Source organism: Stegodyphus dumicola, chromosome 9 (genome assembly GCF_044657685.1).
Source record: "Stegodyphus dumicola isolate Sdum_Otavi_A_Nest chromosome 9, ASM4465768v1".
Taxonomy (NCBI): Eukaryota; Metazoa; Arthropoda; class Arachnida; order Araneae; family Eresidae; genus Stegodyphus; species Stegodyphus dumicola.
The window spans coordinates 55,939,323-55,957,906 of NC_140776.1; the positions used below are offsets into that span (position 1 = coordinate 55,939,323).

At 33.8% G+C, this 18,584-nt stretch overlaps 1 protein-coding gene across 1 annotated transcript; it reads right to left on the bottom strand.

Moving 5' to 3' along the window:
* Positions 1–2,905: 2,905 nt before the first annotated feature.
* On the bottom strand, positions 2,906–18,130 carry LOC118203689 (uncharacterized). Its single transcript, XM_085823460.1, has 4 exons — positions 18,094–18,130; positions 12,195–12,297; positions 8,411–8,492; positions 2,906–3,189 (listed from the first exon to the last, which is right to left on the bottom strand). The coding sequence occupies exons 2-4, from the start codon at positions 12,295–12,297 to the stop codon at positions 2,982–2,984; spliced, it is 393 nt and encodes a 130-aa protein (XP_085679586.1). The 5' UTR covers positions 18,094–18,130; the 3' UTR covers positions 2,906–2,981.
* Between the last annotated feature and the right edge of the window lie 454 nt (positions 18,131–18,584).

An 18,584-nucleotide genomic window follows, 5' to 3' on the forward strand; every position in this document is an offset into this window, starting at 1 on the left:
ATATAATGAAGATCAAGAACTCTGCAAAATCTGAACGGTAATTATACAAAACTAGTCATATGGAAGATTTCATAAAAAGTTGTTCCAGCGAAGGAAATATGCAAGCAATCTCCTGAAAATCTAAGTGGGCCTTTGATCTTCGCTCTTACGTAGAATTTACCATTCTACTTAATTTTTGTAAGAGCAGCAGAGATCAGGTGCTCACTTAAGCAAGAATCTGATTGGCCATTAATATTGTATTCGTTCGTCGTTGTGAAACAAAACATACGTGTGAAGCTGTTTTCATGTCAAAGCAGGTTCCCACATGAGCAATATATCAGCTTAGTGACATCATAGTGGTTTCCACTACACAAGGTCACTGGACAAAGAGGGTGAAATAACAGGATTCAAAGGCCAGGAGCATGGCTTTTTAGTAACGGTCAGCTCTCCCATGCAAGAGACGGCGGGTTCGAATCTAGCTTTTTGAAAATTGAGGTAAAATTGATATAAAATTCAATAAAAAATTAATTAAAGGAAATAATTAAAAAATAATGACGTTCTAAATAATAAAAATTAATCATATGTAAGAAAAATTAAAAAGAGTAAATAATTAAAAGCAATTAATATTAAATAATGAATTAAATTTGATGTGATCCCAAATAAGTGGTTCATGAACTCGTTGCCACAAAAAATAAAACTTTGAAAACATTCTCGTCGCCACAAAAAGTAAAAACTTTGAAATCATAAATCGTTGACACAGAATAAAAACGAAACTATGTATAACGTCATTCTGTCTATGTCACTTCCACTTGTTACGTGACCCAAGATGGCGGAACTCACACCCCTTTTTGTGACGTCACTTCCGTCGCCCGGTTACTACTCAGGGAACTAGAAATTAAGGCCATTTTTCAAATGTAATCATTGATGTCTTCAAAAAAATTAAAAAAGAGAAAAAATAAAAAGAATTAATATTCTATAGTTTAACAGTCTGTCACACAGCCCATTACTTTTACTGTCATGCCGAACAAAATATTCCTTCATTTATTGATACAGTTGATACAGTTTATTTGATTCCTTCATTTATTGATACAGTATTTGATTTATTGATACAGATTTACAATACTTCATTTATTGATACAGTTATTAGTTATTATATAACGGTATTATATAACTAAAAGGTATTATATAACAGTATTATATAACTAAAAGGTATCAGAATTAGGCATTCATGTTCATCTTGGAAATATAACATGCATAATTTAGCGCATAACATGGATAATTCATGTACTATTGGTAGAGTTTTACGGTGTTATATAATCGAAAGGTATCAGAAATAGGCATAAATGTTCATCTTGGAAATATAACATGCATAATTTAGAGCGTAACATGTATAATTCAGGACATGGTAAATTTCTCGTATATTCACTTTGAACAATGCTAAAAGTTGCCCAAGAGCTTGTAGAGTATTTAGGGTATTTAGAAGTAGGAGATGTGAAAAATGAGCAGTCATCTCGCCGGGACTTGAACCCCGGACTTCTCTAATACGCGCCGAGGGTGCTGACACCTACACCATGAAGGTATACTAAGAAGGCGGCAGAAATATTTTATATACTCCCCCCTTTTAAAGGGCGACTGAGGATTAGCGGAGCCAATCGCCAAATCCTGTTGGTGCAGAGTCACCCTCCACTAACATTTTTAGTTCGGTCGCCACTGTAGAGACATTAGGCATTTTTTGAAAGAGAGATTTATTTATTATTATTTCGTCTGCTTCACCTCTCAATGGGCACTACAGGTCACTCATGTTATTCTTATTCGTTGCACTAGCAACCTTTTTTGGTTGTTTAACTTTTCAACCTTATTATTGATAAACAGATTTAACATCAGTTATTACTTTTGTTGGATGCTCCAATTTACAATGTTTTGGTTGTGTTAGTATAAAATTAACAAAAAAAGTTAGTTAGTTTCAAGATATTTATATACATACATGAAGAGAGGATTGCTGCCTTTACATTTCGTCAGGTGCCTAGACCTGGTTATCTGCTATGATTATGTTTCTCTTAGAATAGACATAATCTATGATCGTTCTGACGCCCCGCTGTCCGTAGTAATCCTGAAGAAGGTCTTTGAGGCTATGTGATCCCTGCAGCTGAGAAAGGAAAGCTCTGATGGTAGAAGTGAGTGAACAGTCGTGGATGTAAGGTGAGACTGAAGAAGAAGCGGAAGCACCGGAGGCGCATTTGACGTTTTGATGGCAGAACCTGCTGAGGAACGCGGGAAATCTTCTGTGGTTTGTGAAAGCTTGTTGTAGATAGAAATCTGTTTTGAGCCTTTTGGTGGAAACCACGGGGAAGTTGGACTGGTGCCTGAGTCTTCCCAGCGAGCTTGCCAGATCGGCATGAAGACGCAGAAGATCTTGTGTTTAACAGCGACTATGGAGAGTGGAATCTCTGAGTCGATGGAAGGGTGACTTGGGGCTTCTTTAGCTAAAGAGTCAGCCCTTTCATTACCTTGGGTACCTTGATGACTACGTACCCAGCATAGAGACACTTACCTGGAAGAAGGCAGGGTAATAAGTACTTGTGGAAGGCTTGTGTGCCGTTCTTGTTTAGTGCCTGTAAGACGCTCATCTTGTCCGTGTAGAAGCCGATGGATGGAAAATTGGTGTTGCCTGCCCAGACAGCTGCCTTCTTTAAAGCGAAGGACTCAGCCTGGAAAACCGAGGCGCGGTCGCTAAGTCTGAACCGTGCTGAGTGAATTGAAAAATGAGCAGTGCCCTCGCTGGGACTCAAACCTCGGACCCCTCGAATACGCGTCCAGTGTACTGACCACTACACCACGAAGGCATGCTAAGAAGGCGGAAGAAATATTGCATAATCTATCAGTATAACCATATGTGAAACTGAGTAAAAATAAACATTGAATACAATTATGAATATCAAAATTTTATTTATTTATGAGAATTCAAGCATCAAGAGTCAAGGTACATGTATAGAGCTTGCTTATTAGCCCCAACTTGCGAACCACTTGCCGATTTCGTCGAGCCAGACGCCGAGGTTATACTCGCGGCATATGGAAAGCCATCTGGCAGGACAGTCTTTACAAGCTGCTGAAAGCTGTGTGTCCCAGACTATGCACCGAGTTCTTAAACCGCAGCAGTTGGGCCCACTCCAGAAGTGACATTGGGCTCCAACAGGCAGGCAAGTGTCATCCCTAATAGAAAAAAGAAATCATTTGGGCTCGATTAGGAAATTGGTGATAATGGAAAATAATATAATTAGAAAATAATAGAAGACTTTTTTATGTTTTTAATTTGGTGGAATACCTTTACCTAATTAAAAATATGAATACAAAGCCCAGCTGAATAAATAAGACAGAAAAGTGCAAGATAAAATTTTAAATCACTCTGTGAATATATTCTTTTAAATACGTACATTTTTGTAATTGAAATGTAATGTAAATATTTGCTTTGCATCGCAGCAGAATAATTAAAAGTATCGAATCTTGAAGTATATAGAATGTGAGGGAAAAAACACATGGAGAAATATCACAAAATTTTGCGATTTTAAGAATATTTTAAGCATTTCATTCATAATGTTTTAGGTATTTCAGGCGAGAGGACCTCGAAGGTATGAAAATTAACATTATCTGGCCTTTTATGACTAATTGTTAAGCTCATATGATACACCTGATATCAGTAATTTGAGGAAAAGAGATTATAAACCGATATGTGTTAACAACACGCAGACCTTTGAATGAAAGTTAAACTGAGTAACAAATTTTACTTTGGGATAAATTTGAACATAAAATGTTTAAAAGCAAATTGGAGAGCTTAGTGATCTTTCGTTGAGCAGGAATATAAGGATAATTTGAGGTAACACTTTGGAAATAATGCAAGATGCAATGGTTTAGAAAAATGTAATATAGTGCTTGTTGTGTACATGTTTGCCGTTTAAATAACCAACTATTTTATACAGTGTCGGACATCCTATTCAGAATTGAATCGTATGACTCTATTTAAAGGGAACAAAATTAAACGATTTTCAGATTTTATACCGATACTATTATATAGAATCGATTTTTTCTTTATACCGATCCCATATATAGAGTTGGATTAAGCAGCTAGCGGGCCGGTCTTAGACAAAATTTAAATTTAAGCCGGATTTATGTAAATTGCTTTTGATGAAATGTCAAATACTGCCCCTTGAAACTTTATTATTAATAGAGAATACAAAAAATATTACTATAATTCTAAAATAAAAGAGTTTCTAAAATGATATATGTAGATATAATTTATAATCATTATTCAGTCTTTAAAAGATTTAAAATTTTTGTCTTCGTTTTTTGATACTAAAAATTTGTACAAAATTATCAGCTTAATCGTTCGTGATCCGTCATACCTAGGCAGCCGTCAGCAACCTTTGTTGAGTGCGAGTGAAATGATGCTAAAAAAGAAGTAATTGTAAGGAACTTGGAAATTTTTGTAAACGAAAGTACTAATATGATTTCCTTTCAGATGAGTTGGAAGGACTAAGAATAATTTTGGGATTAAACGAAAGAATAAAGTAGATGATTGCGTGTTCCATATTGAAAAATTGTAAAATTTTGTCAATTTCTAGCTTTAGTTTTAGATTTTCTGTAAAGTTGGCCCTAAGAAGTTTAAAGTGAAAAGCTAGTTGATGCAAGAGTTAAAAGAGTTAGTATTGTACTAGTTTAACGTTAGAAAGTTTTTAGACTTAAGTCTCAGTCAAGGTCATTTAGAGACCGTTAAATTTAGACTATTTAAATTCTGGTCGGGAGTTATGTAAAGATCATGTTAATTTTATTAACAGTTAAATTTTGAGTTTAACTTCCTTTCCTATCGCTTCTTAATTTCAACTTACCACTTCCGTCCAGAACGTAGTTTTAGAATCCCGTCCGAATGCTAATGAGGAAGAGCGGTATATAACCGAGAAGTTCTACTGTCTGAGTTAGAGAGAACCAGAGTTTCTGGCTAGCATGCGTCCGCCTTTTTAGGCTACTCTCTCTTAAGCTATTGTTACGCTCGGCCGTACTTTAGGCCCTTGATAGCTTCGCAGTCAATTAGCGTTAAGGGGCCAACTCCGTTAGAATCTTGATAGCTTCGGCTATATCTTTTTAGTTAAGATTAGTTAAGTTAGTTTCCTAAGTTGAAGCACGAGTGTCGGCTTTATTGTACAACTCCAAGTTCTGTTAACTTTAGTTGGAATAATAAAGGGTTATTTCACCCTTCTCACTTGTTTTCTACCTCACGAACACAAGCGATTATTCGCTTCCTAGTTCTTAAGATTCTTCACATTCAACTTTAACTTAGAATTACACAGTATTATGGATATATTTCGGGAAAGGTATTTTCATTTTAGAACAATCTTTCTTAGGGAATAGTAAAAAGAGTTTTATTGAGAAGATAATTACAATACGCTTTAAACATAAAAATTAAAATTCTAATTCTGATTATCATAAAAACAAACATAACGGAATGAACTTATTTTTGTCTTCGATTTCAATGGCTTCCCTGATGCTCAACTTGTGACGTCAATTTAGTTAAAGCTGTCTTATATCAGTCGTCTTGAGACGAATACAAGCATCTTAATTTTCGGTAATTAAGCTGCTTTTGTTTTTATTAAAATAAATTTCATATGTCGAGATATTTTGTCACATTTATAAATTGAAGCGAACGCGATAATGTTTGGTCTTCTATTTTCTTATCATTAAAATAAATTGTGTCAACTCACATGTCCAGTACTTTAGCATCAATATCATGAAGGTAAATTTTTTTTGCTCCACTTGCTTAATCCAAGTACCTTTTTTGCAGACTGGGCGGGGGGAGACCTTTTTCGTTCCTGTTTCATTCTTTTTCTTTCTTTTTGGCTTATATTAACCAGGCTATTAAATTTTGATTCGTACCTGTATGCATACATTTTTTGTAAAATACCTAAACAACGTTTTTTTTTTTTTTTTTTTTTTTTTTTTTTTTTTTTTTTTTTTTTTGCTTTAACTTTTCTCTCTACTTGTCTCCACTTCCTCTTTTATCTAATTTTCTTTCCGTTTTTGAAATCTTCACATACGTTAATAGGTCATATTTGGTACTTTGCTTTGTAGAATAAATAAAAATATTTACTAGTTATAAACGTAGTCTTAAACTTACGTAATTGTAGTTGCAAACGTACGAACAGTTATTTATGAACATGAATATGTAGTACATGTATTTGGTGATATCATGTGTACATAAATCTCACACAATACACACTCGTACAGTAGGTGGCACTAAATCCGAATATATTATGTAATCAATCGTTAGTATTTCTTAGTTATACTTAATTAATATTATTAAGAAATAAGATCATAAATATGTTCTTTTATTAATTATTGAAAAGGCATATTTTTAGTTTTTAAAATTTATTATTATTTATTACTTTGTTTACGTCTTGCAGCCCACATTTTTGGAAAAAAGAGCCCTAGGTATTTGTCTCATTCGTCTAATGGGTAATTCCGTTATGAATACTCAGCTTCTAAAACCTTGTACTAGATTAAAATTTAGTAATCTTTCAAAAACAGGAAAATGATTACTTTTATAATCGTACATATTCTTTAACACATATACCTGCTGTGTCAAATGAAAAGAGTAGTAGTGATACTGCAGTGTAAGTATCAAATGTTACTAAAATGCTAACTGTAAATAAATGATGAAAATGTTTCCTTTACCTTATTAGACACACATAAAATGATTGTCGCCAGCTAGAAAATAAAGCCTTCAGCATTTAAATAAAATTGAAAAGAAATCATGTGAAACTATAGATGAATGTTGCCTATATGATGCTACTCTATTCCCATTCTTGTGTTTTCGATGCAGATGGTGTATTATGATATGTAGGTTAGACAGGAAAATAATCAAGAGCACATGGAGACTTAGCTCTGTAGTAGTTGTTGTCGTTATTGAATCTCCTAATCAGCCACTTTAAGTCCATGAATTTAAGGACGCCATGAGACGAAAGTTGCTCTTATCTTTGATCTAGGATATAGATCCTTTGTGGGCGAAAACAGGAAATCTTCCGTTTAAATACAAACTAAGGGAGAATCCCCCGGAGGTCGAATCTGAGGGTCTTTTGCACCTCGTCTCCCACTACCAGCATCTCGAAAGTATTTTTACCTCGCCCGCATTTTACGCTAAGTCTCAATTCAAATTGGATCCAACGCTATTTCAGTCGGCTTTCCTACCAGTACTTTAAAAGAGCAAGGTGTGATCTCTAGGACACGTTGCATGAAACTAGGATGAATTTCGTAGTTTCAGAGAACATTAGCTAGATTGAGACTTTAATTAAGCCTTTGCGACAGGAATGGATAACAATACCGTTATAAGTACATGGTGCAAAAGACATAATTTAATAATTTTTATAATCTAATTGAGGGCATATACCTATTCGACACTGGTCACTTCTAAAAGCAGAAATGGCAGCCATTTTATTGTGGAGGCACCTAATAGGCGGCTACCTTTGCCTTTTAAGAAGGGACGGATTGTTACCGGACTCTTCGGTATCGCAGTATGTTTCCCTAACCACTGTGCCATGTGGGCGGCCAAAAGTTAATGATAAATTTCAAAAATCTGAACATTGTTAAAATTTTTTTATATTGCATCAGAATGATTGTCTCGAAACTAACCTAATTATTAGTTACTCTTTTCTTTATGAACTACCGCTTAAAATTGCTGGCACAAACAATTGTATTATATTGTAATTGTAAAGTGAGTTATTTTTATTTGGAATCTATCCATTGAATCAAAATTCCTAGGTGACGTAACATTCTTATTCATTAAGACACAATAACACGCCGAATAAAATTAACACGCCGAATAAATTTTGTGAATTAACGCTGATTTTTGTTGTTTGACTTCTGAATCATTCTTATTCATATTGAAAAGGGGGAAATGGAGCATAAAATGTAAAGCACCGGGTTGAGCTTACGCAAAAAGTTATAAAGCTGAAGCATGCATTAGTTAATAATATAGGAGTATTCATTATATACGCTCATGTTAAAATATATGCTTCAAAGTGACTAATCATCACAAAAGACCAAGTAGTCATAAAATTATTGCAAGGAAGCCATGGCTGAAACATCATATTTGGAGTTCATTGTCTTATTGCAGCTAAATATGTTAATGTGTTAAAAAATCATGTTGTTTAAAAATTATACACTTTGTTATATACATAAGAAATGCAAACTGAAGGATAAAAAATACAATTCCTTATATGTTACTCATAATATTCGACGATTTTCAGCTGTTAATGAAATAAAGATACCAAAAAATTGAGCATTGTTATATGAACCATTTTCTTCACCATTATCTCATGAATACTAATAGGTATTATTGAGTTAAGTTGACTGACATCTAGTAACATATAAGAGTGAATTTGCTTACCTTTCTTGAGGTTTTTTGAAACCAAATACTGTTGCAACAACTTCTTCTAGAAACTCCATTTTTGCTAATCTGTCTTGAATAGCTGTAAAATTACAACAAAAATATACTTCAAAATGTTAATCTTTCAAATTAAAGTTACTATAGTTCATATGTTTCATGTACATGTAATGATAATTATGCACATATTATCCTGGCCTCTAACTCAGCCGGATATTAAATGAAATTCATTAGTTTCTTCCTCAAACCTCTACAGCACAGATGCCATTCCCACCTTTTGACAAAGAATGATGGTCAGAAAAAGAAACGTGTTTCAGTGTATAAGAAGAAGTCATATACTAATTTAATTTTCATAGTCTAGGTCACCCTGACTTGTATAGGTGATTCTCAATTAATATAAGAATATGAGAGTGGCCATTGGATATTGCGAGTTCCATGCCCAAAAGAATTCTATGAACTTTCCAATGTATCATCCAACAGACCAATACGATATACCATCCAACAGATTGCGAGGAACATAAGCATAATTTTGATATACATCCAAACCATCTGTACACGGAAAACAAATAGGGAATTCTCCAATAGACCATTTCCCAATCCAAATCTATACGAACGGATCAGAAACTAAAATGTCTGTTGGAAGTGCCGTATGTGCCTACAGAATTTATTTGCTCTTTAGAATATTGCAGGCAAAGACAAATTCAGTATTCTAAGCTGAACGTTTAGCCATCAGAGAAGCTGTGAAATTTACCAGGAAACAACAAGAAAAAAGCGTTATAATTACCGACAGAGCCTCAAACCTACTACAGGCAATAATCGGACTGAGCCGCTCGCCTCTTGTAAGGGAAATTCAACATTTACTACCTTCTTTCCCAGAGAATAGCCATCTCAAGCTACACTGGCATGCGCTCGTGTGAGAACAGTGGGCAAAGAAGCAGCCGACTAACTGGCAAGAGACTTGATCCAGCCAACTCTTTGCCAATTCCATTATCACATCTTAAATCAAGACTGAAACGAGAACTTATGTGCCTGTGGAAAACTAACTGGACACAAGAGCTAACAGGCAGGACATTTAACTTCTTCCCTATGCTCTCAAGGGAATTAATCATTACATGGAGAACAATGACATATTTCCTTACGGCGCATAGCCCTTTTGCAGCATATCTCTTTTGCTTCAGATTGCACCACACAGATTCATGCATATGCGGCTTAACAAGTACCATCGATCACTACATGTCCGAGGGCGAAATCATCAAAGACCTACATTTTCGGCAGTATAGTATACAGCTGAAAATGCCCAGTTATGCCTGAAACTACTCCAAAAAAATAAGCTACTACGAAATAAACTTAAAACTTTCATAGACTACCTGGCAGTGAACTGCGGAAACCTAAAAGCTGTCTAAAATTTACAAAATAAAAAAAAAAAAAAAAGCTCTCAGCATAGATCTTGCGGTGAGTAGTGGTGAAATTACCTTCATATTTTCTAGTCCCATCTTCAAGTGTTCTGTACTAGCAACCGGTACAAAATGCCGAGGAGATATAAAGTGGTACTCCGTGTATAAGTAAACCGCACATGAGTTTCAGTGAACGTAGAAATTTCCAACTCTACACACTGATTTGTATTTCTTAGTTATCAGGCATACTATGCGTAAGTGAATTGTAAGCGAACCATAATTAAGGGACTAACTCAAGTGACTATGATGAATGTGACAAGCAAATATTACACAGGAATTCTGCAAATATATAAACAGCACATATGATACACCCTAATATACCAAGTTGGATATTGTTGAGTATAATATCAACAATCTACTATTGTTCAGTATAATGCATCTGAATAACTTTTTATATCCAAGTTACAGCTGACTTCTAGAGCAAGCATTCTCTGTAAACTCAGAATGGAATTGCATGAAACATTGATAAAATCCTCATTCAGCTCAGTCAAAGTCTTGACAGGGTCTCTTCAATAACAACAAATTTCCATCTTCCAAAGTTACTCTTAAATTCCGCTATAGAGATTTTGGCTAGGACTAGCGACAATAGAATGCTCCATCAATTTGAGTACAAATGCTGATAGTCATGTAACAGGGGATACAGTATCTCAGGTGGTGGGTAAGTAAATCTGTAACAACGGTGATGCTCCGTTTCGAAATACTTTTTCTTAATCATCGAACCATAGTCAAATTTTATTAAAATCGCTAAAATCAGCAAACTTTCCCATTACATACACCTCTAATCTACAAACTAATGGCTCTTTTCCTAGCAATCGTTCAATAGCATTTTAATTCATCACCTGCTATTATATTATATCATTCGAGCGAGCACCTACTCATAGGATAGGGGTGATCAGCTTTTTTAAAAATATGTGCTGTTGGAAAACTTACACGGTTCTAGTTAAAGTATGTTTCCTTGGCAACTAGAACTTGAAACGAGTATGGAGATTATTCGCTGTTCTCCTTATAACTGTAGAAACAATGCCCAAAGAAGGGATAAAATACCTTTTTATTCCACTCCTGAGTAATAACAATTGGCCCCTCTCGGGCTTACAGGAAAGCCTTCACTTGGGCTGTAACGTAAGATAGAAAATAAGAAACTAACGTAACTAAATAAATCCTAGCCGAAAGCTGTACAGAAAATAACTAACCGAGTTGGCCCTTAATTAAGCCTCACCCATGAATACTTACAGGCACGTAAAGATACGATCGAATGCAGTAAGATAGGCTTAAAACAATGTCGTGGCCTCGAAAACAGAATACGAACAAGAAATGTTTAGCTTTTTTACGAAAGTGCTTGAACTTCCCATTAAATACTGGTTCTACCTCCTTTGCCCAAAACGTGATACTGAAAACTCATTCTGGTAGGTAGTTGTAGGTGGAGAAACAAGATAATATAGGAAAGTGTTTCAAAATTCAAAATAATTATTAAAAATTTAAAATAATCCCCACAAATTAATTGATGTATCTAAAGCTAATATACACGTAAGAAATTGAAAAGGCTTTCTTTTACTTCTCGTATACGGTACATTTTACTGCACATATATGGTATTATGTATATGAGGTGAATTTAACAGAGATATTATAAAGATTATACATTCATTGCTTATTTTCAATAATAAGTTTCATATTATTTTAACAATAAAGGAACAGAATAAAAATAAAATGCCTTATAACAAACATAGATTATGAATTTTAGCCTGCTAGTTTGTTAAACTGGTGAAGAGTGTGCTGCTATAATTTGAAAATAAATAGGCCGTCTTATGTCTCAGACATTGCAATATCTTTAAGAATATGCTATGTCTCATACGATGTTGATGTATAATGCCAAGGTAGGATTAAATTAATATATCATCATTATAGACATTTCTAACATGTCAAATTCATGCCAAGAGAAACAGTGCTTATTAATAGGTCATGCTAAAAATCTTTCGGAACGGATTAATACAAATTTATTTCGTTTCCCAGAGATATTATGTGAAATTCTGGAAAAATGGTTAAACATATTTACACTCCCTGCCTGATTAGAGCTAAAGAAGTACAGTTTGCACCGCATAACTATATTGTAAAAGTAGTTTTTGAGTTTGTTCTAGCCTCACTTAGTACTTTCAAAATCAACAAATAATTCAGCAATCAACATAAACATAATACTTCTGTTATTATTTGAAGCAGGTGATAGTCAAATAAACATATTGAACAACTATAATTTCTATTGCAGCTTTTAATGTTTATTAAGCATGTTTAAACAGTATAAACCATATATTTAAGTAATAATTTAACTTTAATTTACACACCCTCCATGTCTTTGGGATCCAAAAGTGCTGCAGAATTGTCGCCATCATCGCAGTTTGCGATGGCAAACGCACTGGCCACTAAGAGTACCCAAAATACTTGCATCTGGAAAAAGTTATGAAAAATTAGATTCTTTGTTCTATAAAAAACAAAAATTCAAATTGATTGAAAAGATTTTATGAAAATTGTAAAAAAATATAACATGTAACTCAAACGTAATGTTTTGCACTTAATGAGAGAGTAATTGTAAATTAGTTCAATATGATCATCTAGAAATGGAAAGGCTAAAATATATATTTAGTTTTTTAAATGTTTCTCAAGTTAGGCGTAATTCCTCTTTGATGACTTTCAAACAGATTTTACACTATTTGTAGTATAATGCTATTGTAGAAGACTACAAGTCTATTGTAGCTACAAGAGAACTATTTGTAGTATAATGCTAAAGCAAAATAACAATAATAATAATAATTCAGCAAATGATAATAATAATTTTTATAATAAAGCACAGATGGTCTCTTTTGAACCTCTTCCTGTGTAACAAGTTTTGTGTTTAATGGATTTTGCCATCTATAGCTTAATATAATCCACCTGAGCACACAGAGATAAATTTATAATGTTTGTTAAGTATATTAAATATATCTTTAGCTTAACGTGTCAGAACTTGTGTTTCTCTTGATTTGCTTTGGAAACATGGTATGCCCTGAATAAGAACAGGGAGCTTACTCAAGCTATGTTCAAGATTTGCGTATAACAGACGACACAAGCAGGAAGGGTATACGAAACCCTTTATTTTCAACACTTTACAGGCACTTCCGAACTTCGGAATACAGAGACCAACCACTTGTGGTCTGAACGTAAGAATATAAAACTACTAACTAAAACTCTAACTAAAAGCTAACTTTGAATTAGTATACAAATGCCTAGCACTAAAGCCACAACTTAAGTACTTGGGCGTTAGCAAGACAATTTGCATAAAAAAGTTAAAGCATTTAATTCTGGCCGGAAGTAGAAAATAAGATGTGATAGTACTGTTTTAAAATAAAATAAACGTTAGTAAAACTTAGGATCGTTACAATCGATGCATTCTTTCGAAGATGGAATAATGATGATGAAGCCTTATCTTAATTTGCTCAGCATCCGTTTGAGCATAAAACTAATAAAAATGTTTTACAACTTTCTTAACCATTAATAAATAATTAACATGCATTAACACCCAGCTTACAACTAAGCTTGCGACTTAGTTCTTAGTATTAACAAAATAGTACTTTATTCTTTTCCAAATTTCTTGAAATTAGTTTACGATAAGGTACTCGAGTAATTAGTAATTCTTAATAGTACATTTCGTAAAGTCAACGTTCCGATTTTTACAAATCTATAGGACGTTTCTGAAGTAAGCTGTTTCAAGTATTATATTTATAACTGAGCAAGTGCTCTTTTAGTTTTTAAATTTATAAACTGTTACTTAAAATATTCAGGTGTTCCTAGCTTTTAAAATGCACTTTAAACTTGCACAATATTACTCAAGAATACATACAGATATTTTTACATATTAAGTAGAGTAAGCCAAGACTTCTACAGGAATTTGAAAAGAGTTTATTTCTTAAATTTTCATATTTATTAGCTGAACCTAAAAAATGAAGAAGAATATCTTAAAATTAATTATAATTTAATCTTTTTCTTTTATGAGAAATATCCAATGTTTGGAAAATTAAACGTTTGGAAAGAAATTTTACTTCAAAGTTTGGAAAATATTTTTCCGAAGAACTGCAGAGTGGCGTACTGCTAGATAGTGATTAGGATAGTATATAACAAATGGAAAATAATTAGTGCATACTTTCTCTTAATTAAACTTATTTAGAGCTGCTAAAGAACGAGAATAGAATGCGTAATTCAGTTTCAGTGATATTTTGAATTCGACAAACGTGATAAATAAAATCTATTAATTGTTCCTAAGAAATGCTTCGGAAACTTTTCTTACCCATAGAGCCCGAAATATTAGGAAAAGAATGTTATAAGAACGTTTTAAAATCTGTATGCGAAACACTTTTAAAATTTTTTAAATATTTCAAATTTTTTCAATAAAAAGATCCACAGTTTTGTATTTCCATTGTGATAAATTAAATGTACTCATCTGAATCTTAGAATTCACGAAGCTCAGAAAGGCACCTTATCCACGAGGCATGTTTCTATATATTTTCAATTTTTTTTTTTTTTTTTTTTTTTTTTTTTTTTTTTTTTACAACTGCACAAAATATTGGCACTAGTATTCCTTATATGCTGGTAAATTTCGTACCGAAAGATTTACTAAGTAATATAGACAAAAAAATTCTTGTTTAAAAAATCTAATGAAAATTTGAATTCCTTCAATAATGGTTAACTGCTTTGTGTTCAACTCATCGTAAACTCTTCAATTTTTAGTAAATTATTAGTAGTTTATAGACATTGTTTTAGTATTATTACTAATACATTTTTAATTTCGATATACTCCATTATGTAATAATATTAATGCTCTCCTTTCTAACTATTATCCATACGAGAAGGCTCTCAAATTTACAAATTTAACACTCTGCGCCCTGTGTAGATCAAAAAAACACACTCTTCAATTATTACGACAACAACTGCGATTTTCTAACTACTCTCCTGTGTGAAATTACAAAACTGCTTCCATACAATGCTCATGCACTTATTAATAATACTACTGTGAGATAGACATTTTATTATTGTCTGATTAAACTCAGTAGCTACTTAGAATGCAAGAAACTGCAGTCATCTAACAATTGCCTTTGGCTGAGAATGAAGTAAGTAAGACTCCCGTAAAATATAGACAACAAAAGAAACCTAAACACAATGTGTAAGACATTGATGGAAAGGTACAGATATAGTTATTCTTAACTACAGGAAAATATGTGAAATCTTCTTATTTACGATAACCTCTTTCATTCTGATGTTTTGTTGAACCAGAGATCTTGAATAGTTTTGTGAAAGCAAAATGTTCTCGAGATCTCACCGATTTAAAGAAAATTGAATCAGTATTGAGGTCTTGATGTTTCTATAGTTTAGTTTATGCCAGGAGATTGCATGTAATAAAATCTAATACCAACGATTACAGATTTTGATTTGAAGTTGGCAGTAAATCAATAAATTTAAATTTAAAACTATGATTTTTTGTTAACCACCTATTTTTCAACTCATCGTAAACTCTTCAATTTTTTCAAGCCAAATTTATTTTTCAGTTATTTTGACAGTAGAAATGATAAATTAGTAGTTTTCGCAATTATTCAAGTAACATTCATGTAATAAAAATATAAAATATTTTGTCCTGAAAAAATTCGGAAATTGCTACTGCTATTCCTACGTCATCAAAATAAAATAATAAAAATGGTCTCATTCAAGGCACCATCTTTAACCTGTTAACAAATATTTTTGCACATACATCCCATCCGGATTAATAAAGGAATATTGCAGGCCAAAATAAAAATTTTAAATGCTCTTAGTTCATCCTTTTTAAAATCAAATTACGTTTAATCAGCCAACATTAAACTAACTTTATATTCCAATTTATAAAAAACAGAAATACAATCGTGATTATTTAGTTTTAGGAAAAACGCGAGAAGAATCTCTTCCGGAACTTCATGTCAGTTTTGACAAAGAGCACCCTCCAGATTATGTACACTGGTGTGCAAAACTTAAGCAACATATGTTCTTTTTTGCATAACTCCACGAGAAATCATCTGAGAGACATGAAATTCAAAATTAAGAAACAGCATTTTGTATTTAAACGATGACGAAAGCATAATTGCGCTAAAAATGAATACAATGCACACAGTATGAAATCAAACAAAAACAGGCTTTATTGAACTCATAGTATCGTTATACATGATTGTATAAGACAAAGAACAACAAGCAGATGTTCCTTACTATGGGATATGCCCTCCCCTTACTGCAATGGTTACTTCAAACGGTCTCTCCATACTCAGCACCAGATTGTCGAACAGCACCAGATTGTCGAACAGCACCAGATTGTCGAACAGCACCAGATTGTCGAACTTGAGGTAAGAGTGCCCATTCCTCAATCAGCATCTGTTTCAGTTGCTGGGTGTTCCCCGAAGGATGTAATCGTGCCACAAGACATCTCCCCAAAGTATCCAACACATGTTCTACGGGATTTAAATCAGGGCAGCACGCTGGCCAATCCATTCGAGTAATATGTTCACTTTTCAGTAGCTTCTGAACAGCAGGAGTTTGGTGTGGCCGTGCATTGCTATCTATAAAAACGAAATCTGCTCCAATGTTACCTCGGAACAGACGCACATGGGGAAGGATCACCTCCTGACAATAGCGATCTCCGGTTACAAAACTTCTGTCGAAAACGTGGAGCTCTGTCCGCCCGTTCAGCATAATGCCTCTCCAGACGAGATCTTCAGGACACCGTAACGGTCTCTTTCCGTAATGTTACTGAGATTAAACCGTATCTCGACCTCTCTCCAAATCAATTTGTGTTGAAAATCGCTTGTGGCACTAAAACGACTCTCATCCGTAAGAAGGATACGACTCCATTGATGAGATGCCCAGTTTTTGCGCTTCTTGCACCACTGTAAACGGTGACGCCGATGGCCAACTTTCAAAGGGATGCAGCGTTCAGGACGGCAGGCGAATAGGCCACCTTTGTGAAGGTGTCTGTACACAGTAAACCGCAACACTTGTCGCCCCGTTGCTGTACACATATGTTGAACTATGGAGTGTGGTGACTGGTTTCGGGCTCTTTTCGCCTGCAGGACAATATATCAGTCATACACTGCAGTTATTGTCCTTGGGCGGCTACCACCAACCTTTCTAACAGCCGTACCTATGTTCAGAAGTCAAACAACAAAAATCAGCGTTATATTTACAAAATTTTCACAGGACTAGTTTCGATGGTTTTACCGAACCACCATCCTCAGCTGCAAAACCGCAAATAACGCTGATTTTTGTTGTTTAACTTCTGAATTAGTATTTATTCGGCGTGTTATTGTGTCTTAATTAGCCGTACCTATGGTTTGTAAGGCTTTTCAAGCGCGTGAATTGACACTTTTGTTGATTCCGAACTCTTCTGCTATACTGGTAACACTTCGCCTCTACTCCAGATTTTCGATCATTCTTCCACGTGTGAAGTCATCCAGATAATTTCTTCTAGCCATATTTCACGAAAAAACTCCCTATACTTGCAGCGAATGTCTTTAATTGCGTCTCCATCCTTTCTTTTATGGTAGTCTCGAGTTGAGCGCGCCGACCGTACGCATTTTGCGTACGCTCACGTAGCCTGTGACGTTTTTTACTTGCCATTTGCATACCCATCACCTTTCTACTGAATTGCTTGTTCATTGTACTGAATACAAGAACCCATTTTCTACAATTTAATGGCTATCCGATTAAAATTTATATTGTTGCTTAAGTTTTGCACACCAGTGTAATTCTATACATACGTAATACTTCCCACACTTCCGCCTCTATCATTAACCTATTGAGTGAACTTTCGGACTTACATATTATAAGTGCATCGCATTTTTAAAAAATGTTATAGTCATCAATTTACAGATTATAAGTATACAAAGTTTATTATAAATGTTATAGTCATCAATTCTGTGCCTTACCTAGGTTTGGAAGAATTCGAATTACTCAAAGTAAGCGTTCAATTGCGGCAATCACAGAAAGTAACTTCCGATACATCTTCAAAACATTTAAAAAGAAGTACAGTAAGAAATGTTAATACTCTTGAACTATAGAAAATGTGTTCTTTACTTTTCAAGAAATTCTACGCTTCATTACAAGTAAAAAGGTACTCGAAGGGTATTATAGAATCACATTGTCCGGTATGCACAGAATTCCTGATTTCCAGTTTATTTTAGAAAAGACATTACTTACCTTTCAATTACTGCTTAGTGGGTTATCATGATAAGGAGTCTGGGACCATTCCTTTTATAGAGCTTCTTGTAGATTATTTTTATTTTTGGCATTTAAATAGATCCCATCTGTTGCAACATACTAAGTGAAACTGACATCTGAAATTAATACGCAAATGTAAAGTATTAAAATTGACAGCAGACTTGGAAATATTAAGATTCATATTATTCAATATCAGAATGACGTGTAATGACAGGATTTCGTTTCTGAACTTCACTTGTAACTGGAATTTTAACATAAAGATACGTGCAATATAAAAGGAACGAAATGAAATTTCAATTGGCAAAGAAATAAAAACGATTAGATTTACAAAATAATAATTACATATTATTTAATACATAGAGAAAAATAGGAACAAGGGTTTGCATTTAAAGTATGTTTTAAATAATTTAAAATACTATAACAGATTTATGTTTTTCAAAATTAAAATTAAAGCTCAAAACTATTTCATT

Bases quoted from the DNA above. Each gene is read 5' to 3' on its own strand.
- LOC118203689 (XM_085823460.1), bottom strand. From the start codon at position 12,297: ATGCAAGTATTTTGGGTACTCTTAGTGGCCAGTGCGTTTGCCATCGCA. The intron at 8,493-12,194 runs GTGTGTAAATTA...GTAATTTTACAG, and splicing joins GGATCCCAAAGACATGGAGG to CTATTCAAGACAGATTAGCA. The intron at 3,190-8,410 runs GTAAGCAAATTC...TTTTTCTATTAG, and splicing joins TTCAAAAAACCTCAAGAAAG to GGATGACACTTGCCTGCCTG.